At 37.2% G+C, this 24,445-nt stretch overlaps 1 protein-coding gene across 4 annotated transcripts in view; it reads left to right on the top strand.

The window, feature by feature from the left end:
* AIMP1 (aminoacyl tRNA synthetase complex interacting multifunctional protein 1) overlaps nt 1-24,445 on the top strand; it is a 31,825-nt gene that overhangs the window by 5,294 nt on the left and 2,086 nt on the right. For 2 of the 4 annotated variants that reach the window (XM_079766301.1, XM_079766299.1), the window contains exons 2-6: nt 4,486-4,619; nt 6,067-6,180; nt 7,605-7,772; nt 8,936-9,147; nt 15,922-16,090. In XM_079766301.1, the coding sequence (XP_079622427.1) occupies nt 4,486-4,619; nt 6,067-6,180; nt 7,605-7,772; nt 8,936-9,147; nt 15,922-16,090 (797 nt within the window). Of the gene's footprint in view, nt 1-3,563; nt 3,764-4,485; nt 4,620-6,066; nt 6,181-7,604; nt 7,773-8,935; nt 9,148-15,921; nt 16,091-24,445 lie in introns of all 4 variants that reach the window. The other 2 variants (XM_079766302.1, XM_079766300.1) reach the window with 2 other exon arrangements.

Raw genomic sequence — 24,445 nt, 5'->3', positions numbered from 1 at the left:
AGGAACAAAGTCTGAAGAACATAAAGTACAGGTCAAAGAGAAGCCCTGAAATAAACACCAAAGAAGTAGGTGAAGTCAGGTGATAAGTATCCTCATTTTTTAAATTAAGAAAATGAAGGGTGAAAAAAAAAAGGGAAGCATAGATAAGTAAACTTAAAAAAATAATAAATCAATGGATAAAATATCCTCAGGTAAGGATTAACAAAAATAAACAGATACATACATACATCCTATACAATAAAGAGGGAATATGCAAATTGACCGTCACCCCACCACAAAGATGGTGGCGCCCACAGGGGAGGCAGGGGTTTCCGTAACACAAGATGGCTGCACCCACAGCGGTGGCTGAGTTCCCATAATGAGTCTTAACGAGCAATCACCAGGGACCTGAGGCTGTGACCCCCCCCTCCCAACCTCCGTGGGACTTGACAGGGGACCTCAGGCCATGTCCCCCACCCGGGAGGGCTTAACGGGGCCCTCAGGCTGCGCCCTCCAGCCCGACGCCAGTCCGGGGGACCTTAGGTTGTACCTCCTGCCCGGCAGGGCTTGACGGGGGACCTCAGACCACACCCCCCATCCCAGCACCTGGCCAGAGGACCTGAGGCCACAACCCTCTGCCTGGTGGGGCTTGATAGGGGACCTCAGGCCTTGCGCTCTGCCCGGCAGACCTTGACGGGGGACCTGAGGCTGTGTCCCCTCCTGGCGCCGGGCCGGGGACCTGAGGCTGCGCCCCCCATCCGGCGGGGCATGACAAGGGTGGGACCGGCCAGGTCTGGATCTATCCCAATGGAGGGGGTGGCCAGGTCTGGGTCTCACGCGATTTTGAGGTGCACGTGGGTGGGCGGGGACTTGACTGTGGTCCCATGGTGCGCCTCAGAATCTGACAAGAGGAAGATTTTCATATACATTTTACTAATTTTCTTTCATCTCTGACACTTCTATTATAGAGAAAGGGCAAATAGCAATATTAAAATATTTCCTCTAATTAATCCCCTTTTAATGTGCACAAATTTTGTGCACTGGGCCACTAGTCCTCTCTAATAAAATGGTAATATGCAAATTAACCATCACTCCGCTACATAAGTCACGCCCACCAGCCAAGCCACACCCACCAGCCAATCAGGGCGAGTATGCAAATTAATCCCAATCCAAGATGGCTACAGCCACAGAGAGCAAGGTTTCCCAGGTAACAGAGTAAGCCAAGCTTTCCATAGCCGTTGCAGGCCTAAGCCTCCACCCAAGCTACAAAGTTTCAATTATAGAAGGTAAACAAATTCAAACAAATGGCGGCAGAATGGAGCTTGAGAGAGCAGGCCAGGGTTGCTGGCGGCAACAGGGGAAGCAAAGCTTTCCACACACCCTGGCTGGGCCCACCCGCTTAAGGCTACAAAGTTTCAATTGTAGAAGGTGAATTAACTGCCACAGAAATGGCTGCCGGAGCCCCAGGCTTGGCTCCACTCCAGGCTACAAAGTTTCAATTGTAGAAGGAAAATAAATTCCAGATACCAGGGCCTCCCCTTGGGTTGCCAGGGGGCGTGGCCGGCCTGCAAACCACCACAGGCCCCTCGCTCAGGCCGCCCCACACCCCAAGGGAACCCCCACCCTTATCTGTGCACCAGGCCTCTATCCTATCTAATAAAAGAATAATATACAGATTGATCATCACTGCAACACACAATATAGCTGCCCCCATGTGGTCAAAGATCCTGCCCCCATGTGGACACAAGATGGCCACCACAAGATGGCCAGCAGGAGAGGGCAGTTGGGAGGCACCCGGCCTGCAAGGGAGGGCAGTTGAGAGGGACCAGGCTTGCAAGGGAGGGCAGTTGGAGGTAATCAACCCTGTAGGAGAGGGCAGTTAGGGGTGACCAGGCTGGCAGAGGAGGGAAGTTGGGGGCAAACAGGCTGGCAGGGGAGCAGTTAAGCATCAACCAGGCTGGCAGCAGAGTGGTTAGGGGGTGATCAGGCTGGCAGGCAGAAGCGGTTAGGGGAAATCAGGAAGGCAGGCAGGCAAGCAGTTGGGAGCCAGCAGTCCTGGATTGTGAGAGGGATGTCCGACTGCCCGTTTAGGCCCGATCCCACCAGGATCGGGCCTAAACGGGCAGTCGGACATCCCTCCAGGAGTCCCAGATTGGAGAGGGTACAGGCTGGGCTGAGAGACAACCCCCCGCCGTGCACGAATTTCGTGCACCGGGCTTCTAGTAGTAAATAAAAGAACTAGTATGTAACAGTTCTCAGCTCCAGCTCAGAAGACAAAGCAATCCAGAGTAAACCATACATACCAATTAGACAAAGGCACACAACTGGCCATGAACATCAAGAAAAAAATTGTTTTATAAGCATGATGTATATTGTTCTGATTTAGGGAAAGGAAAAAAAAATCACTGAATTCTTTCTGCCCAGTTTTGCTAAGATTCTAAAACAACTCTAAAAAATAGTGTATTAAAAAAATTTCAACAAAACATAAATTTTAGAGCACCTGAATTTGAAATTTGAGAATACTCTTCATTCTGACTACTAATGAACAAAGTCCTCATTTGGTTGTGCAATAATTAATAATTTTCCAAGTCTCCAGAAATTATTATGCTATACTAGAGGCCCGATGCACAAAATTCGTGCAGGGGGCTTGGCCCTTGCAGCCCTGGCTGCCCCGTGGCCCCGTGCCCCACAGCTCTGCCCCCCGCCCACTGGTCGTTCTGCCATCCAGTCTAATTATCATATTAGCTTTTTATTATATAGGATAACATAGTGTAATATATTAGGTTACTTTTATTTATTTATTTTTCAATTCTCACCCAAAGATATTTCTTCCATTGATTTTTTTTAGAGAATGGAAGGGAGGGAAGAGGGGGAGAGAGACACGTTCATTGGTTGACTCCTTCATGCACACCCCCCTCCCTCCCGCCCCAGGGGACTGGGGATTGAACCTGCAACTGAGGTACATGCTCTTGACTGGGAATCGAACCCAACACTCTCTGGTCCTCATGCCATCACTCTAACCACTGAGAAAAACCAGCCAGGGCATATTAGGTTACTTTTTTCTGCCACAATATCAACAATTCTACAACAAAAGAAGCCCCAGTAGAAGAGTATCTTAGGACAATAATTTCTCTGGCAATAATCAAGTTTTTGTGGCAAAATATAATTTAAGAATAACTATAAAACACACCAGCTGCTAACCAGTGTCTACTTTTTCTCTACTCCTAAATAACTGGTTATCTTGGCAAAATTACTTAATGATCCCAATATTTAAAAAAAAATTCTTGTGAGATATTTTAGATTAGTTCCTAGTCAGTTCTATGTGTTGACATAATTTTTGTCAAATGCTTAGAGCTATTATTGTTTTTAGAATTAGAAGCTCTGGAAAATTTTCCAGTACTTGTTGATTAACTGTTATTAGATTTTTCAATAATATAAGTAGAATGCATAAGTTTATGCCAATGTTTTCTAGTAATATGCAAATAATAATCACAAGCCCTGGCAGAAGAGTGTAGTTTTTTAGTTTAGTTTTTTTGTTTGTTTTTTTAATCCTTACCCGAGGATATTTTTCTATTGATTTTTAGAAAGAGTGGAAGAGAGAGGGAAAGACAGAGAAAAGCATCGATGTGTTGAGAGTAACACATAGATTGGTTGCCTCCTGCATGCACCCGACCAGGACCCAGACTGGGGAGGAGCCTGCAATCAAGGTACATGTCCTTGACCAGAATTGAACCCGGGACCCTTTGGTCCACAGGCTGGCGCTCTGTGCAATGAGCCAAACCGGGTAGGGCTGATTAACCATTTTTAATGTAAAACATTTGACAGTTTAAACTAGCATGATTAATTAACCTCAGAATTTTTGCTTCTATGCATTTTTCTGCATGTGACAGTATGTTTTCTAATTTCTATGAATTATTATAAAGTTAAAATTCATTTTCTTTTATAAGGACACAGTATATATACTGACATTACTTCTAAGTAAACATATGATTAATATTTATTTTTTCCTAATTGTTGATCTTTTAATACTTGTCTTTCCTAATCATGTTTCTCCTTAAAATTGTACATAATTAAGTAAATAGTAAGAATATGCTATATGCAAAAGTAACATATAAGAAGGAATTTAGCAATGCTTAGGAACACAGGTATGATACTTGGCTGTAGCTTAGTTAAGGTTATTGCTATTCTTTTCCTTTAATATTTCTGTCTTGTGTTATAGCTTAGTTAAGGTTATTGCTATTCTTTTCCTTTAGTATTTCTGTCTGCATTTAGAAATGCAGAACATTTCTAAAATGTTCTGTAATATTTTAACACTTTCTTTAAAACTTTATATCCTTAAAATTCTGTCTTTGGTTTGATTTGTAGGAAAAGTGCTGTTTTTTTTGTAACATATTGATCTGATACAGTAGAAAATATTTTTCTTTTTAGACTGCTTGTTCACAGTGTCCTATAAAATAAATTAATTCCTTCTACAGTATAATTTATAACTTTTATTTTTTCACTTAGGATTTTCTGCCGTTTCTTGGCAAAAATGGCAACCAATGATGCTGTTTTGAAGAGACTGGAACAGAAAGGTGCAGAGGCAGATCAAATTATTGAATATCTTAAACAGCAAGTTGATCTTCTTAAGGAAAAAGCAAGTAAGAAAAATTTCAATTTTCTAAGAAGATACCTAAAACGAATTCATATGTTGACATGTTGACAAACCAAAAAAAAAAAAAAGTTTTTACTACATAAATTATTACATTATCTTGATGATAACTTTTATATTCCTTTAATACTTTAATTTACAGTGAAATGATAATCTAGAATTAAGATAAATTAGAATTGGTATATAGTGAATGTATGATATATAGAAAAAACTATTATTTTCAGACTTCTGGGGGAAAATAATGTTTAAAATAATTTGGCATAGATTTAGAGATTAAAAATGAAGGAAAATGGGTGAAATCAAATATGTACTGAAGCTTGTATAGAAGAGAATGTATAAGTTGATTTTAGAAAGAGAGAGGAAGTGGGGAGAGAGAAACATTGATATGCTGTTCCACTTGTTTATGCATTCATTGGTTGCTTCTTGTATGTGCCCTAACTGGAGATCAAACCTGTAACTTTGACGTATCAGGATGACACTAACCAATTGACCTACCTGCCCAGGGCAGAGAATGTATACTTTTATATTACTCCAATGGCGTTGTCTGAAATGATTTTTAATTTTTTTCCAACTTCTTTAAATTTTACCTAGAAATTACTATGATGTGTATAAAAATATCAAATCTAAATTTCTGCTTGTAGGATTTAGGTTGACATTTATTTTGTTTGTTTAAATATGTTTTATTTTTCAATAGCCAATATTATTCTTGTAATGAAAATTCCAAAATCTTTATCTAGTATATGTCCGGCATTCCTTGTCCCAACCCAGTAAATGCCAGTAATAACTCCCATTATTTTGAAAATCCCTCAGACTTAAAATTCCACCTAGGGAGCACTACCAACCCCACTGAAAAGCATTGTTTTTTTCTTTTATATTTTTGTATATCCAGTTGCTCATCTTTAACACACATCTGTTATATTTTGAGCAAATTTTTGTAGCTACTTCACTCATTAAATGTTTGCTCAGTTAAGCTTCTGAGACATTAATTATAAAGGGTCGTTCAGGTACTTTTAATAGGTAATGACCAAAAAATTGAGAATATTTTTTTCTTGTTTGGTAATTAGATCTCAGACTTTTAAAAAATAAATAATTTAATATACCGAATATTTATCTCTCTTACAGTCTTATCTGTTACTGACACGTTGAGCAAGGTTGTTAAGTTTTCATAAGCATCTTTACAGAAGCTAGGAAAATGATTCATAAAGCCTTTTCTGTTGTATTATTTCGCAGATTATCTTTCTTTTCTTTCTTTTAAATACCATGTTGTTTTAATTAATACAAAACTCTGATACAAAGAAACTGGCCAAAAAGCATTTGCTTATTAGAATTATCCTGCCTATGTGTATACTGGCTCTACTCTCTTTCAAGTAGTATTCATAAGGAACCATTTAGAAAACACTGCTATACTCTACTTAACTAGATTTTCTTGATCTTAGTTTTGCAGTCAACTTTGAGAGAAGAGAAGAAACTTAGAGTTGAAAATGCTAAATTGAAGAAAGAAATTGAAGAATTGAAGCAAGAGCTAATTCAAGCAGAAATTAAAAATGGAGGTGATTATTGAAATGACATAGTTTTATTTATAATAGTAATTATTTCTTTTATTGTTTATTAATTTAGGTATTACGCTTTTTTAAAAATTTTATTTTACCCTCATAGGATCCCTTCTTGCATATTTGTCCTCCTTTACAGAAGGAAAAATGGAGATACAGAAAAGGCACATGACCTGGCCTGAGATTATGCAAAAAATAGCAAAGCTGGGGTTCAAAACCTATGCTTTTAATCTCTATGCTATGCTTCAACTTGCTCATCACCGTTCCCTATTGAATAATTATTGAAAATAAGCCATAATAACATTTAGTTAACATTAAGTTTTAATATATTCTAGGCACTGTGTTGGCAGTTGTTTCACATACATTGTGTATTTTATCCTTAAAATTTAGTGTATACAAATACCCTTGTTTACATGAGGAAATTGAGACTTAGAAGTATAAAGTAATTTGTATGAACTTGTACAGTTTTTCAATTATCAGTAGATAATTATCATTTCAACTATTATGTTGTAAATAAAATTAAAAATTTTATTGAATTATTTTAAAGGAGTCTAGATAAATTTACATTATTATGAAACACTAATAAAAATAGTCCTATTACAATTTCAAAGTATCATGCACAAAGCCATTTGGTTATATGATAGAAAATTCTTCCTAGGTGAGTTAAGGAGTTCCAAGTATACTTACTACTTTCTTTTGACCATTATTCTGTAAGTGAATTACTTTGAATACTGTAGTATGAACTCCTCTACCTTTACTGAGCTGAATAAAAGTAAGTAAAAACTAATAATGTATGCCTAAAACTATCATCTAGACCAGTGGTCAGCAAACTCATTAGTCAATAGAGCCAAATATCAACAGAACAACGATTGAAATTTCTTTTGAGAGCCGAAAACTGACTGCGCATGGGCCACGAAGTTTCAATCGCACTGTATGTGCGCGCCCTCACGTGGTATTTTATGGAAGAGCCACACTCAAGGGACCAAAGAGCCACATGTGGCTCTCGAGCTGCAGTTTGCTGACCACTGATCTATCATTTGTTAGTGAAAAATTTGAGGGTAGTTTCCAAGACTAAGACATTTCGAATACAGTAAAATAGTATATATATTAACAGTTCAAATATTATCAATATAATAAAAGTTTTTAATATTGCTGAAGAAATTTTTTTTTTTTAGAAATGTTCTTTAAAAAGTCATTAGTGATTAAAGAAGAAATATATATGTACTGTATTCTTTTATCATGTTTAAAATTTAGTTAATTTTTTGGCAACCTTTTTACATCTCGGACTAATAGAGACCTGATAATCATATCCAGTGAATTTCTCATTTTAAAACAATTCATATTTGTGATTCACAGTTTCATTGTTTGTATCTTGTTTGTTGGTTTAATGTAAATGGCATTACCTATTTTATTTTCTGTATTAGTGAAACAAATACCATTTCCATCTGGTACTCCACTGCAAGCTAATCCCATGGTTTCTGAAAGTGTAATCCAATTTATGCCAATCACACCCATATCTTCTGGTGCCAAAGAACAAGTAAAAGGAGGAGAAGGAGAAGAAAAGAAGGTGAAAGAGAAACTTGAAAAGAAAGGTATTTTACTTTAAGGTTATTTGACTCTTGACTGGTTTATCGGATCTCAACATATTTTGTAATAATAATGATGTCAGAAAGAAAGTTCAAACTTTTCATGAACTAGAATAAAGCTAGAAACAGTATGATATTGGAACGCAGAAGCTGGACCCTAAAGGATGTGTGGAAGGTTGATCAGGTCGACAGGATAAGAGTATGGCATTTGAGGTATAGGGACCAGCATAACTAAAAACATAGAATGTAGAGATTAAGTATAGAAGCCCATATGTAATCTGGTGTGACTGAATTTTATTGTAAATTTTTTTTGGGGGGGGCGGGGGGAGCATTTCAGAAAAGTCACAGTTGCAATGTTGTGAAGATGGAAAAAGGATATTCCAGTCCAAGTATAATGTCTGAACTAAGGCATGGGGATGTTCAAGTTTTAGAACAGGCTGTATTATTGTTTTATGCCTACTTCTTAATAAAATTTATAAAGTGGAGGAATTAGTCTGAATTGCTTTCATTATTACCATACCACCTAGTGATAAAATGATGTAGGAGAGGATGTACAGCCCCTATCTACTTATACTTATCAGTATGTTTAACTGATGAGAGAGACATTTTATCAGGGAAATTATATTTGTAGTTCATAACATCAGGTGGCTACAGCATATGGCATTCTTTCTAAATATAGTATGTTTCACTTTCTAAAGACTCACAGTAAAAATTGTAAAGGATTTTCAACAGCTCTGTTTCAGGGAAATGCAAACTTTTTCTGCCAAGGGCCATTTAGTAAATATTTGAGCTTTACAGCCTCTGTGACAACTATGCACCTCTGCCATAGTGTAAATCCAGCCATAGACGATATATATCTGAACAAACATGGTTGTGTTCTAATAAAACTGACAGAAACAGCATGCTGGATTTGGCCCATAAACCATAGTTTACCAACTTTTTGTCTCTCTTTCACTAGAGATAAAAGCAGTTATTCAACAGAGAAATAGCTAAAATAGGGCTCAAGATGCTATGACTTGGATAAATAATTATTTCCTTTCTTATTTAAGTGAAGATAGGATATAAACACTTTTTTTTCTTTTAAGTTTATCTGTATCAATGTTATGAAGTGTTTCCTAGTTTATTTTTGTTTTACTTCTGATGTTTACCCATTTATAAATATTTTTTAGGAGAGAAAAAGGAAAAGAAACAACAATCAGTAGCAGGAAGTGCTGACTCTAAACCAATAGATGTTTCCCGTCTGGATCTTCGAATTGGTTGTATCATCACTGCTAAAAAACATCCTGATGCAGATTCTTTGTATGTAGAAGAAGTAGATGTTGGAGAAGCAGTCCCAAGAACAGTTGTCAGTGGCCTGGTGAATCATGTTCCTCTTGACCAGGTGATTTGTACAACTAACTTCTGCATACATATGACACTTTCATTTCGTCTTTTTTTAGATGTTTTTCCATATAATTTTGTATTAGATGACCAACAACAGGAGCCAGTATTGATTAGCTCAGTTGATTAGTTTGAATGTGATGAATTACACAAATAAGTACACAAAACTACTAAACTCTTGCAAAAGATCTATATATTAGGATTGATTCATAAGGATGAAAAGAAGATACAATTTTCTCAATTAAAAATTTTTTTAGTTTGGTGTGTGTAAAATACTGTGTTCATGTATGTGTATCATCATTGTTTCTCATGAGATTTTATTATTCCTTGATTTTTTAAAATCACTATTATATAAACCTAGGAAACACCAATCTAAAAGTAGAAGAATAGGCCTGGCTGAGTAGCTCAGTTGGTTAGAGCATCATCCTGATACACCAAGGTTGCAGGTTCAATCCCTGGTCAGGGCACATACAATAATTAATTTATGCAATTAATGCATAAGTAAGTGGAACAACAAATTGATGTTTCTCTCTCTTGCTCTCTCCCCCCCTCACATCCCCTTCCTCTTTCTCTGTCTCAAAATTAATCAAAATATTTTAAAAATATATAAATAAAAGGAAAAGAACAGGTTTTATTTCTTTATAACTAAAGAAATATTTTCATACTTTAAGAGAAAACAGGAGAGCCTTAACTGGTTTGGCTCAGTGGATAGAGCGTCAGCCTATGGACTGAAAGGTTCCAGGTTCGATTCCGGTCAAGGGCATGTACCTTGGTTGTGGGCACCTCCCCAGTAGGAGGTGTGCAGGAGGCAGCTGATTGATGTTTCTCTTCATCGATGTTTCTAACTTTCTATCCCTCTCCCTTTCTCTCTGTAAAGAATCAATAAAATATATTTTTTAAAAAAGAGAGAGAGAAAACAGGAGAGGAAAACATGGAGATTGAACTGCAAATTTTAATGTTAATCTTTTAGTTGTTAAAAGTTGGATGTTTTGTACTTTATTATTATTTAGGTATTAAAGTATCAAAGACTTTTATACATTAATGTATACAGCATATGTATATGTGTGTAGATACATATATGTGTGTATTTCCCATGACAGTGGCATGAATTAAAGACAGTAATAGTTTTTAATTTGCTCTTTCAAGATATCTTATGGGTAATTTTAGTGATCTACCTATTTCCTCTGCCCCATGGTACTTAAGGGATATTGCAAAGACCATAGACTTCAACATGGAGATAGTTCGGCCTCTCTGTTCATTGCCAGCTCTGTTGCTTATTGGATTTGTGAACTTGGATAAATCTTTACATTTATTAATTCATCTTTCTAGATGCAAATATTTATTGAGCTCCTGCAATGTACCAGAAACTATATGCTAGAAAAGGGACAAAGCAGTTATATCAAGATGAAATTAAGATGATAGATTTGTTTGTGTTCGTTTTTTAAGTCCTTTTGTGAGGTTCACATTCCTATGGGGACATCAGAAAATCATAATACAATATTATCCTATACTCGAGGCCTGGTGCATGAATTCGTGCACGAGTGGGGTCCCTTGGCCTGGCCGGCAATCGGGGCCATTGGGGCTATCTCGCCCATTCTCGATCGGGGCTGATCGGGGCTGGCTGGCGGCGGGGAGGGACCATGGGAGATTGGCTGTGGGAGCGCACTGACCACCAGGGGGCAGCTCCTGGTCGCTTAGGCTTTTATATATATATATGTATACTAGAGGCCCAGTGCACGAAATTTGTTCACTGGGGCGGGGTGTCCCTCAGCCCAGCCTGCACTCTCTTCAATCTTGGACCCCTCGGGGGATGTCTGACTGCCAATCCCTCTCACAATCTGGGACTGCTGGCTCCCAACCACTCGACTACATGCCTCCCTGATTGCCCCTAACTGCTTCTGCCTGCCAGCTGATCACCCCCTAACCACTCCTCTGCCAGCCTGATCAATGCCTAACTGCTCCCCTGCCGGCCTGATTGCCCCTAACTATCCTCCCCTGCAGACCTGATTGCCCCTAACTGCCCTCCCCTGCAGGACTGGTCCCCCACAACTGTCCTACCCTGCTGGCCTGATTGTCCCCAATTGCCCTCCCCTGCAGGCCTGGTCCCCCAAACTGCCCTCCCCTGCTGTCCTGATCACCCACAACTGCCCTCCCCTGCTGGCCATCATGTGGCAGCCATCTTGTGTCCACATGGGGGCAGCCATCTTTGACCACATGGGGGCAGCCATCTTGTGTGTTGGGGTGATAGTCAATTTGCATATTACCTCTTTATTATATAGGATAGATCAGTGGTCGGCAAACCGCGGTTCGCGAGCCACATGCGGCTCTTTGGCCCCTTGAGTGTGGCTCTTAAACAAAATACCACAGCCTGGGCGAGTCTATTTTGAGGAAGTGGCGTTAGAAGAAGTTTAAGTTTAAAAAATTTGGCTCTCAAAAGAAATTTCAATCATTGTACTGTTGATATTTGGCTCTGTTGACTAATGAGTTTGCTGATCACTGGGATAGATAATGAAAGCCTAATATGCTAAGTGTCCGGTTGCCCGGTCTGTTCAACCAATCAAAGCGTAATATGCTAATGATATGCTAATGCCGCTCAGCCGCTTGCTATGATGTGCACTGACCACCAGGGGGCAGACAGTCGACCAGTTGACTGGTTGCTATGATGTGCATTGACCACCAGGGGGCAGATGCTCCAACTGATAGGTTAGCTTGCTGCTGGGGTCTGGCCAGTCGGGACTGAGTGAGATGGGTTGGACATGCCTTGGAGCCCTCCCTCGGTCCCTTCCAGCTGGACAATCTCCCGTGTCCCTCCACGGCTCCGATTGTGCACCGGTGGGGTCCCTCGGCCTGGCCTGCCCCCTCACAATCCGGGACCCCTCGGGGGGTGTCAGAGAGCCAGTTTCGGCCTGATCCCGCAGGCCAGGCCAAGGAACCCCAGTGGTACACGAATTCGTACACCGGGCCTCTAGTGTTAAATAATAATAAATATCAAGAAAAAAATGAAGTAGAGAAGAATCTAGGAAGTATTGAGGCTAGGATAATGATGTCATTTTATATAAAGTAATTCAGGAAGGCCTTATAAAGAAGTGATATTTAAGTAAAAGGTCTGAGAAAATAAGTCATGTGTCCATCTGGTGGTAGAGCATTTTAGATTGCTGAATCAAATGTATGCCTGTGATACTCACTTCAGCAAAGTAAATAAGGGGGAGTATCATGTGAGATGAAATCAGAGATAAGTTTGCCAAATAACATCAGGTCTTATAGTTCATTGTAAAGATTTTGGCTTTTATTCTGAAATGAAAACCGTTAGAGGTTTCTTGAGCTAAGAGGTAACTGTTCTGCCTCATATTAATAGGATCTTCTAGCTGCTCTAATGAGGGGATGAGTGAAGATGATTCTCTTACCTATTAAAAATGTATGGATTTGCCACATGTATGTTTTTTTCTCTTTGTATTGATCTTGTGTAGGATGAGGACTCCTTCATAACTACTTAGGAATGTATGTTGGAGAAAAGAACCAACTGGTCATAAGCCAGTTAAATTGGAAAAATCTCCTCATTGGGGCTTTATCTTTTTTGTTCTCACAAGTTGCAGACTGTTTCTATTCCAAAAGCTGTCATTCACAGCCATTAGCAAATCTCTTTATACACATCTGTATCTAACCCAAGAAGGCAGTACTACTAAACATTTATAAAACAGACGTTTAACCGCCCCCCCTCCTAAATTGCATACAAAATTTTGTAGGTTGGTATATTTTTCAAATATAAAGGTCCACAGATGTCATCTGATTTTTAAAAGGTTAAATCTGTTGTTTTTCTTATATATAATTGTAATTGTATATAACATTTTTTTATATGTGGCATTTTCAAGTTATTTGTTGAAGATGAGTCTTATTCATGAAGACCTCCAAAGGGGGTGGGGGAGGGCTTTGGAATTTGAAACTTTGGTCTATTTTTTTTTTATCTTTATTGTTGAGAGTGTTGCAAATGTCCCCCTTTTTTCTACCCATTGCCCCCTCTTCCTGGTTCCTGCCCTGCCCCAGGCCTTCACCACTCTATTGTCTTCGACCATAGGTAATGCATATATGCATAAAAGAGCTTTGGTTAATCTCTTCTCAACTTCCCCCTCCCTCTGAGACTCCTCAGTCAGTTTCATGTTTCCATGCCTCTGGTTCTATTTTATTCATCAGTTTATTTTGTTCATTAGAGTCCTTGTTCATTTATTTTGATTTTTAGATACAACTGTTGATAGATATGTATTTATTGTCATTTTATTGTTTATATTTTTTATCTCTTCTTCTTCCTCTTTAAGAATATCTTTCAACATTTCGTTTAGTATTGATTTGGTGGTGAACTCCTTTAGCTTTTTCTTGTCTGGGAAGCTCTTTATCTGACCTTCAATTCTAAATGATAGCTTTGCTGGGTAGAGTAATCTTGGTTAAAGGTCCTTGCTATTCATCACTTGGAATATTTCTTGCCACTCCCTTCTGGCCTGCAAAGTTTCTCTAGAGAATTCAGGTTACATTCGAATGGGCATTCCCTTGTAGGTAACTAACTTCTTTTCTCTTGCTGATTTTAAGATTCTTTGTCTTTAGCCCTTGGCATTGTAATTATGATGGGTCTTGGTATGGGCTTCGTTGGGTGATGGCCTCTTGTTAATTTTTTGAGGAACTTTCATACTGTTTTCCATAGTGGCTGCACCATTTTACATTCCCACCAACAGTGCATAAGGGTTCCCATTTCTCCACATTCTCACCAACACTTATAACAGCCATTCTGACAGGTGTGAAGTGGTATGTCACGTGATTTTTTTATTTCCTTGATGATTAGTGATGTTAAGCATCTTTTCATATGTCTATTGTTCATCTGTATGTTTGTCTATTTTGAAAAAAATTCTGTTCAGGTCATCTACCCATTTTTTAATTGAATTGGTGTGCTTTATTATGTTGAGTTGTATGCGTACTTAGTACAGTCTTTATAACTTTATCAGATATAATGTCATTGCAAATATCTTCTCCCATTTGTTAAGTTGTATTTTCATTTTGTTGATGGTTTCCTTTGTTATGCAAATGATTTTTATGTTGATGTAGTCCTATTTGTTTATTTTTGCTTTTATTGCCCTAACCCAGGGAGACATATCCAACAAAATATTGTTAAGATTGAGATCAAAGTGTTTATTGCCTATGTTTCCTTCTAGGAGTTTTATGGTTTCAGGACTTAACATTTTAGCCTTTAATCCATTTTGAATTTTTTTATAGAGTAGAAGTTGCCCAGATTCCCTTTTTTACTTATCTATCTAGTTTTTCCAGCATCAAATATTTGCATCCTTCAATTTTAGTGAATTTATTCGTTTTAAATTTTTTCTGTGAAGTCTTTAGGATTTTCTATATATATAGTATTATGTCATTTACATATGGTGATGGTTTTACTTCTTCCTTTCTTATTAGGATGCCTTTTGTTTCTATTTCTTACCTTATTGCCGTGGCTAGGATTTCCAATACTATGCTGCATAAAAGTGCTGCAAGTGGGCATCTTGCACTGTTAATGATCTTAGAGGGAAAGCTTTCAGCTTATCAATGTTGATATAGGATGTTAGCTATGGATTTGAGGTATGTTTCCTCTATACCCACTTTGTTGAGAGTTTTTATCATAAATGGATATTGGAATTATGCCAGGTGCTTTTTTAATATCTATTGAGATCAGATGATTTTTAAAAAATATGTTTTTATTGACTTAAGAGAGAGAGAGAGAATGGGACAGGGAGAGAGAGATAGCAACATCAATGTATCATTTGTCTCTTGTATACCCCTGCTTGGGATTGAGCCTGCAACCTGGGCATATGCCCTGACCAGGATAGAACCCGTGACCTCTTGGTACATGGGTTGACACTCAACCACTGAGCAACACCAGCTGGGCAAATCACATAGTTTTGGTTAATATGGTGTATCCCTATAATGAGAATGTTAGTGTGTTTGATATTGCCTCAGAGGTCCCTTAAACTAAATTTGTTTTTTGTTTTTATTTTAACCTTTTCTTTACTCAGTCATTTCTTTAAATATTTACCTGAAGCCCTGGCTAGTTTGGCTCAGTGGACAGAGTGTCAGCCTATGGACTGAAGAGTTCTGGGTTCGATTCTGGTCAGGGGCACATGCCCCAGTTGTGGGCTCGATCCCCAGTAGGCGGCGTGCAGGAGGCAGCCAATCAGTCATTCTCTCTCATCATTGATGTTTCCATCTCTCTCCCTCTCCCTTCCTCTCTAAAATCAATTTAAAAAATCTATATACATAATAGAGAAATATGCTAATTAACCAGGACGCCATAATGGGTTGACTGGACAGGAGGAGGTTGTGCACGCAGCATCAGGGGCAGGGCAGCAGGTGCCTCTGCGTGCCTGCACTGGGGGAGGGCCTGATCAGCAGCGGCCATGGCTGCTTCAAGGGCCAGAGAGGGAGGCAGGGCCGGACCAGCGACTCGAGAGTGGGCAGCGCCGCACGATTTCAAATCGCACGCTGGGCTCCTAGTTATAAATAAATATTTACCTGAAAAGCCTTGTCTCTGGTCCTTCAACTGTAATGCACTGTCAGGTTGTAAAATTCCTTTTTCATATTTGTATAAGGCTTTATAACAGCAATAAAAGATTTAGAAAACACAGAGATAAAGATAAATCCACAAAAATAGAACATTTGATACTTAGCATCTTGAGTATACCTTAATGTATTCTAGGTATAATCACTCCAAATTCTATACATCTTAATCATCTATTTGTTTTTCATACAGATGCAAAATCGGATGGTGATTTTACTTTGTAATCTAAAACCTGCAAAGATGAGGGGAATACTATCTCAAGCAATGGTGATGTGTGCTAGTTCACCAGAGAAAGTTGAAATCTTGGCACCTCCTATTGGGTCTGTTCCTGGAGACAGAATTACTTTTGATGCTTTTCCTGGTAAGTATCTTATTAGCCATTATTGAAAATCACTTGGGAATTAATGTTCACAAAGTGATGCTTATAATGTTTACGTTTAAAATTAAATCCTGTGTATGATTTACTATGTTTTACATTAAAAGACCATTATTATTGAGATTATTGCTATTGGCTCAAGATGACATATTAAGCACAAACATCTAACTATCTCCCACCCCACTAATGCATTAATGTACACATTACATAAAACACCAGAGAGAGTTTTTGCTTTAGGTAAAATACTAAATATAATTCCTACATAGCAGAAGAGTGTGATGTGGACATAAAACAAGTTAATGTGCTACAAACTTATTTAAGCTGTAGATTATTTCAGAATGCAGCATGTAAATACGAAGAGATGAAAAGCTGACATGGGGGAAATGCATATAATTCTCAAAGTTCATCTAATATATTTATATATGTTTTTACTTTAGGATATAGAGAAAATCTATAAGTTAAACTTCATATTTTGTTTTATTTTTAAATATACTTTTATTGATTTCAGAGAAGAAGGGAAAAGGGGAGAGAGGTATAGAAACATCAGTGATGAGAGAGAAGCATTGATCGGTTGCCTCCCGCACATTTCCCACTGGGGATTGAGCCTGCAACCGAGGTATGTGCCCTGACTGGGAATTGAACTTTGACCTCCTAGTTCATAGGTTGATGCTCAACCACTAAGCCACACCGGCTAGGACATATTTATTTTAATAATCTGAAAGGAAGTTTCATATTGATTGTTTTCTCCCGTAAAATGCTCCTGAGACAGATGAAGCTTTATAATGCATGAGAAAGTTTTTCAAACAGGTCTTTGAAGCAGAAGAGAAAGAATGCTTGGTAGATGCAGAATAAAGTTTTCTTTCATTAAAGAGGGAGGACCTTATAAAGAGGATAAACAGTTAGAAATTAAAAGATTGAATTTACTTAAAAGATATTCATTTGACTAGAATAATGGGAGAAGGAGAAATAATTTAGGGTAACAAGTAGAATTAGGTTATGATTTTACTCAGATGAGGACTCTAATGAACAAAATAAAATAAGAAACAAGCCGAAACCGGTTTGGCTCAGTGGATAGAGCGTCGGCCTGCGGACTGAAAGGTCCCAGGTTCGATTCAGGTCAAGGGCATGTACCTTGGTTGCGGGCACATCTCCAGTTGGGGGTGTGCAATAGGCAGCTGATCGATGTTTCTCTCTCATCGATGTTTCTAACTCTCTATCCCTCTCTCTTCCTCTCTGTAAAAAGTCAATAAAATATATTTAAAAAAAAATAAAATAAGAAACAAAATAGAAACAGATTCATAGAGAACAGACTGACAGCCTTCAGAGGGGAGGGGGTTTGCAGGGCTGGAGAAAAACGGTGAAGGGATTAAGAAAAAAAGAAACACCCCAAAACTCATAGGCACAGACAATAGCATAATAATTATCAGAGGGAAAGGGGGGTGGGAAGGTAGAAGAGGGTATATGGAGGGATAAATGGTGATGGAAGGAGACTAGACTTGGGGTGGTGAACACACAATACAATATACAGATGATGTATTATAGAAATTGTACACCTGAACCCTTTATGATTTTATTAACCAGTGTCATCCCAATTGAAAAAAAAACAAACCAATTCACCACATCCATACCAAACCAGGTTACTACCAATGTTTTTCATACTTAATAATTTTACAGGTGAATGATAATATCTCATTTAATATACCACTCTGATTACTAATGTGATCTCAACACCTTTTTAACTACTTATTAAATACTTTTAGCTACTCATGTCATTTTCCATATTAATATTGAGATGTACATCTTTTTTTGCTGTTGATTTACAAGAATGCTTTTTAATTAAAATATGAACACTGTCACATATTACTATTGTAGTCTAGACTTCTAGTTTAACTCAGATACTGTATAATAAACATATTTCAACTTTAAAAAAGACAGAATTAGGTTTATAAGTCAGAATTGATTTGGAGACATATTTGTAGAAAGAGCTGAGTTTTAATTTAATAGCCAGACTGATGTGATTATGTAGGCCTGTTTTTTTAGCCTATGTCAATTGTGTTTGATGAAATATTAGGATATGAAGAATTTTAACATTAGAATAGGATAGAAAATGTGGATGAAATTATAGTTTCCTTGAAACTAAACTACCCCTTCCTAATCAAAAGTAGACTGATCTAAAGGGATTGTTTAACCAGTACCATGACTTTGAATGCCTCTATATCTTGAAGGTTGGTAGATTCAAAACCATAATGGTCTGTGCTTTTTTTGGTAAATTGGGTTTTGGGAAAATTCCAATCTGAATCATTTCTCAAAGCAGCATGGTCGCTTTAGATTCTAGCAGCATATGATCACCACTCTTCTCCCACAAACAATATCAAAACATTTCCCCAAACCTCATATTTTGGAGTAAGTCTGTACCTGACACCTAAAATTCTGGTTAGAGGTTTCATTCACTAAATTGGAATAGAATAGTAATAAAGGTGATCTTTTCCTTTAAGATTCAACACGCGTTAGAAAAAAACAATAAATATTGGTTTACCTTACCATATTAACATTTGCCTTCCCTTTTATTTAAATACTTAAGATGTAGTACAATTTTTGAGTTTTCTTTTTTTAATGTAAATTGTAGAGTCTTGTATTTAGAAATGGAATAAATCAAATCTTTAACTCACTGTTTTACAGATTTGGAAACTGGGGCCTGGTGCAATTTAGTTGCTTAAAGTTATGCAGAATTAGTAAAAGGATTAAACAGATGTGTCTGAATCGCTAATACTATAGCATTTTTGTTTGTTGATTGTTGCTTACTGTGAATTAATCTGGACTATTTCATTAATGAAGGTATATAGCTCTTATTTCAATGACATATTTCATTCCCTTACCTCATAGAATTAACAGGTAAACATTTCAGCAGTTGAGTCCGTTGTTATTTGGATGTTTCTGATGAGTAAATTGAAAGTAAGTTTTACTCAGTGATAGCATTAGAGACGATACTAGCCCATATGGATTTCTTGCCTTTGCTACATTCTTCACCTCTGAGGTTTTTTTGTGTGTGTGTCTATATTTACATTGTTCCAAAGCCTGATATTTCTTTTAAATTCATAGTTTCCCCTTGTGCCTTAGCACATGAATATGTTAAGAAGGTACAAAAAATATTTGTAAAGTGAAAGAAGGGAAAACCCAACTTTATTTTTTTTAATATATTTTTGTTGATTTCAGAAAGGAAGGGAGAGAGAGAAACATCAATGATGAGAGAGAATCATTGATCAGCTGCCTCCTGCACGCCCTCTAAGGGGAACTGAGCCCTGACCAGGAATTGAACTGTGACTTCATAGTTCATAGGTTGATATTCAACCACTGAGCTACAAGAGGTGGGTGGGAAAAACTAATTTTAAAATGGCCCATGAGGTTGCTTGAATTCTTATCACTTACAATAGGCTTAACTGAGCCAAACAGCATTGAATAATTGATAAATTTTGGGACATGAGGTCTGTTATTGTTCATCATGCTTATGGTTCCACATCAGTTACTGCTTCTGTAGCAGTTAATCTGAAAGGAAATAACAGCTAATACTACACAACACACCATTAGTCTTATTTTTTTCTTTTCCAGAAAGAGCCATGATTACCAGTGCTTTTTTTTCCCCCCCAGCATCTGTTTTGCATTTTAAAGCTTAAGGTGTCTGCTGGTACATGTTCACTTGATGTGCTCAGTGTCTAGAGATTTACATTTCATGATACTTAAGTGTGGTATAGAAATTGCAACTAGGGCTCAAACCTTGGAATTGCTCTTCGGCCTTGGAAAGGCTTTTATACTTAGCAACTTTTTTTCTCTAACTATAGAACCGAAAATGTCCATTGAGTTTAGAAGATGCTAAGTAATGTTTTTTTTTAACAATGGCTAAAAAACTACCCCGCTCAATACTTCTTTTAATCGTAAATGTGTGAAGCTATAAATTTTAATATTTAAAAGTGGTAACTGGTCCCTAAAGCACCAAGCGAAAATTAATTTGAAAATAATATTATAGCTAAAAGACAAAGGCAATGACAACCTTTTCTCTTTTTTTCTGAAAATGCACTGATTTTGCTCTAAATGAAAATTTGCATTCAGACTTTTAACTTCCAAGACCATGTTTATTTCTCTTGATATTGAATCTTAATTATAAATATAAGTTATGGTTAATTGTAAAGCCTGTATGGTATGCAAGTGTTTCTCTTTTGCATCCATTTATTCTTTAAAAAGACAAAATCTTGTCTATATTTTATTCTTCTCTCTAAAACCTATTTCAGTCAGTTTTCTCTCCTCCTTGTTCTGCCAGAACTGCTCTGGTCAAGATCACTAATTACTCTCTAGCAACTATCCATGGCTAGTTCTCAGTTAGTCCTTTTCTTTATTTACTTGACATCTGGCTGCCCTTCTCATCTCCTTTGCTGATTCCTCCTTAGCTGCATGACTTCATAACATTGAAGTGCCCCAGATCTTGGTCCTTTACTTCTTCTCTTTTTCTTTCCACACTTGACTCGCTCTTTCTCTCTGTCTCTCTCTGTCTCTCTCTGTCTCTCTCTGTCTCTCTCTCTCTCTCTCTCTCTCTCTCTCTCTCTCACCCTCCCCCCACATTATTTCCTTGACTATTTTATCCAGGCACATTTCTAGCTGCCTTCTGCACTGTCTGAAGAGAGAATACATATCCCAGTCTTCCCCCCAGAATTCCCATTTTCCATATCATCTGACCAGAACTCCATTCTCTCAACTGGTATTTATTTTCTCATGCAGCTTCTCCTTCACAAAATAATAGTGGGTATACCTTCTGAACATACCCAGAATCATTCTCATTATCTCCACCACCACCACTTTGGTCTTAGCACCAACATCCTTTATCTAAATCATTGCAAAAGCCTCTGACTGATTTCCCTGCTTTTGCCCATGCACTTTGTCTATTTTCAGTTATAGTAGGTGGAGTGATTTAGGTCAGATTATATTGCTTCTTTGCTCAAAAGCTTCCCATTTGACCAGAGTGCAAGTCCAAGTCCTTATGGTTGCCTTTCATTAACTGCACAGACTCTCCAATTTCTTCCTCTCTTTAATTGAGCCACTGACTCTTTCCTGAGGTATCTCCATTGCTTGGTCCCTCATCCTATCTGGATCTTTCAAATGTCATCTTTGTTTTATTTTTCTCCAAAATACTTATCATCTAATATACTGTACATTATTTAATGTCTGTTCACACAGATACTTAAGCATCATGAAATCAATATTTTTCCTTTTTGTTCTTATTCACTGCTATATTCCTATCATCTAGAACAGTGGTCGGCAAACCGCGGCTCGCGAGCCACATGCGGCTCTTTGGCCCCTTGAGTGTGGCTCTTCCACAAAATACCACGCCCGGGCAAGTCTGTTTTGAAGAAGTGGCATTAAAAGAAGTTTAAGTTTAAAAAATTTGGCTCTCAAAAAAAATTTCAATCGTTGTACTGTTGATATTTGGCTCTGTTGACTAATGAGTTTGCCGACCACTGATCTAGAAAAATGCCTGGCGTAGAGTAGGAGCTCAATAAATTGGTTAATGAAAAAATAAAAAGAAATGTAGTAGTAAAACATGTTAAAAACAAGAACAATGTATTTAAGAACAGGCCTGAATATTTGCCTTCATTATTGCAAGATCATTCCGATCAAACCACCAAACCACTTTCCCCTGTTGATTAGCTTTGTCAAATTAATTGACCCCTACTTGCCAAGTTATACTTTAGTTTTCGTGCAATAGTTACAATTATTATAGTTCAAAAACGCAGTTTATCAAACATAAATTAACTAAGTTAGTACTAGGCTTTTAATGGCCATGGTAGATATCAAAGAGAAGCTGGTGATCCATGAGCATTTTATACAAAAAAATGGCCCAATTAAAATGAAATCTCTGGTTCTTATTCTAGACTTGTGAATGCCTGGGACTCTGGAATTTGTATTTATTGCTTTTTGTAGGTTTTAAATGCTGAGAAGGTGATCATAGCTTTTTGCATCTGTACAAACTCATCTTGAAATAGTTTCTATTCCCTATGCATTTTGTTTAAAATTAGTTGGCCTAAAATAATCTCTGAATGATTAGTTCTCTTACAATATATGTAACCATTTCCAAATGGTGATTATTGGCATGTGTTTAGCAATTTCAGAGGTTCTGTAGTTTTTAGCTTGAAGAATTTTTATTGATATCATCACTTACCTACTTCGCATAGCCGTGCCAAAAAGTGGGGGGAGGGGTAAGAAAGGGAAGAAAATTAGAAAAATAAGATTTAGAAGAAGGATATAACACACAGTAATGATGAAAGACCTCTGGAAAAGATAGTTCATTAAAAAAATTGTTTAAAATATTAGAAATGTTTTCCATAGGAGGTGATTTAAACTTTCCAGCTAGCTTTTTACCCTACCAAATAGTATTTTGTTCAAAAACATACTCAATAAGCCAGAAGGTTAACACTGCATCCAAGATTTTCCACTCTGACTTATATTCAGTGATCATACTGTGACAGGTTTTAATAATAATCTCAAATTTTTGTTTCATTTATTGATTTATTAAAATCTAGAAACTACATTCAGAGTGTTCAAGTATTGAATCTTGTTTGTTAAAAGACAACAGTTAAGCTTTGGAGGTTCCTCTTATTAGTGTCTAGTTTATTTTTAGTTCAAATCTTTATTACTTGAAAATTATTAGTCTTATATAAGAAGTTTAAACCTTTCAGATCTTGGCTCCACAAGTGGTCAGTGACCTGGGAACCTTTCTGCGTCCCAGCTTTTTCATTTATAAGAAGGTGGTTTTTTGTTTTGTTTGTTTTTAAGAAGTATATATGTGTGTGTGTGTGTGTGTGTGTGTGTGTGTGTGTGTGTATAATTGATTTTTTTATAGAGAGGAAGGGAGAGCGACAGAGAGTTAGAAATATTGATGAGAGAGAAACATTGATCAGCTGCGTCCTGCACACCCCCTACTGGGGATGTGCCCGCAACCAAGGTACATGCCCTTAATCAGAACTGAGCCTGGGACCCTTCAGTCTGCAGGCCGATGCTCTATCCACTGAGAAAAACTGGTTAGGGCAAGAAATGGTTTTTAATGGTATCTATTTCATGTGTTTTGTGAGGTTTAACTTTTGAAACACTTAGTTACCTGCCCCCCCCCCCTTTTTTTTTTAAGTTCTTAGTTATAACTTTTGGGCCTTAATTTCCTCACCTATAAATTGATTGTAATTAATCATTGTATATGCTTTATTGAGATAATTAAATAAGTAAATAAATGTAAAACAGTGCAATGACTGCCACATAGTAAGCATGATATGTGTTATGTATTATTATGAATATTATTTTCTATACATTTCAAAAAGCTTAATTTTCTGCTGCACCACAGCTTTTTGTACTTGGGGCTTACATCTGCATTCAGCAAGAATTTACTGCACACTCTGTGCTCTTCATAAGAAGCTTTTACACAAGTCTGGGACACTCTGCTTCTTAAATTAATTCATCATCAGTTAGCGAGCATCTCTTTTTTGTGGGGGTGAGGGAGATTTGGGGTTAGTACTCAGGTCTCCCTGAACAGTGTTTCTGCCTCCAGCTTTTCAGAATTCTGGAATGCTCACTTCTCCACATGATTTGTGCACAAGCAAAATAAGATTTTGCTCTTATACTAGGAATGGCTTAGAAACAAAAAAATAAAAATCTTGTAGATACTTTATATATTCTTATTTTTTCCTATTCTGTTTATTAATTAATAATAATTAATGTCCAATCTAGTGGTCGTAAAGGACTAAGAGAAATCCTCACTTTTATAGTCAGTCTTTCAGTTTTAGTTTCATTGCATGTTCTTTTACTGTGAATACATCATTCAGTTAAATCTCTGTCATCTTTGAAAACCTGCATATCAGAGGACATTTTTGTATGTTCTTGCCAGTTTCATGGCAGTTTATGAAGAGCTAATAAAAGAACAAAGCTACCATGGCCAACCAATTTTCTCAGTTTTGTTATTCCTATATAAGTATGAGTAGAGAATAAACAGTAGATAATAATAAGATGTAATAAAGATATAAAATAAAATTAGTTCCAGTAATGTTTAAAATATTCTTTTTAAAGTAATTCCAAGAGATTTCAACTTGGGAGTCAGTTAAAAAAAGATTTAGAAAGTTATATTGTACTTCAGTAATATTTTTTTATTACCTCCAGGAAAATCCTTTTTCATTTGAAGCTAATGCTTAAGAGATACGTTACTTTTTAAAAATTGTTTCTTGAACGGAGTCTTCATTCCAAATGTTATTGAATATCCTAGGTATAAAATGCTGTTATATTAAACTTTGTTCTCTACTTCCTTATCATTCA

This window comes from Cnephaeus nilssonii, assembly GCF_951640355.1.
Source record: "Cnephaeus nilssonii genome assembly, chromosome: 1".
NCBI classification, from domain to species: Eukaryota; Metazoa; Chordata; class Mammalia; order Chiroptera; family Vespertilionidae; genus Cnephaeus; species Cnephaeus nilssonii.
The sequence above is the reverse complement of the archived record's forward strand: the minus strand, read 5'-3'. Positions and strand labels throughout refer to the sequence as shown.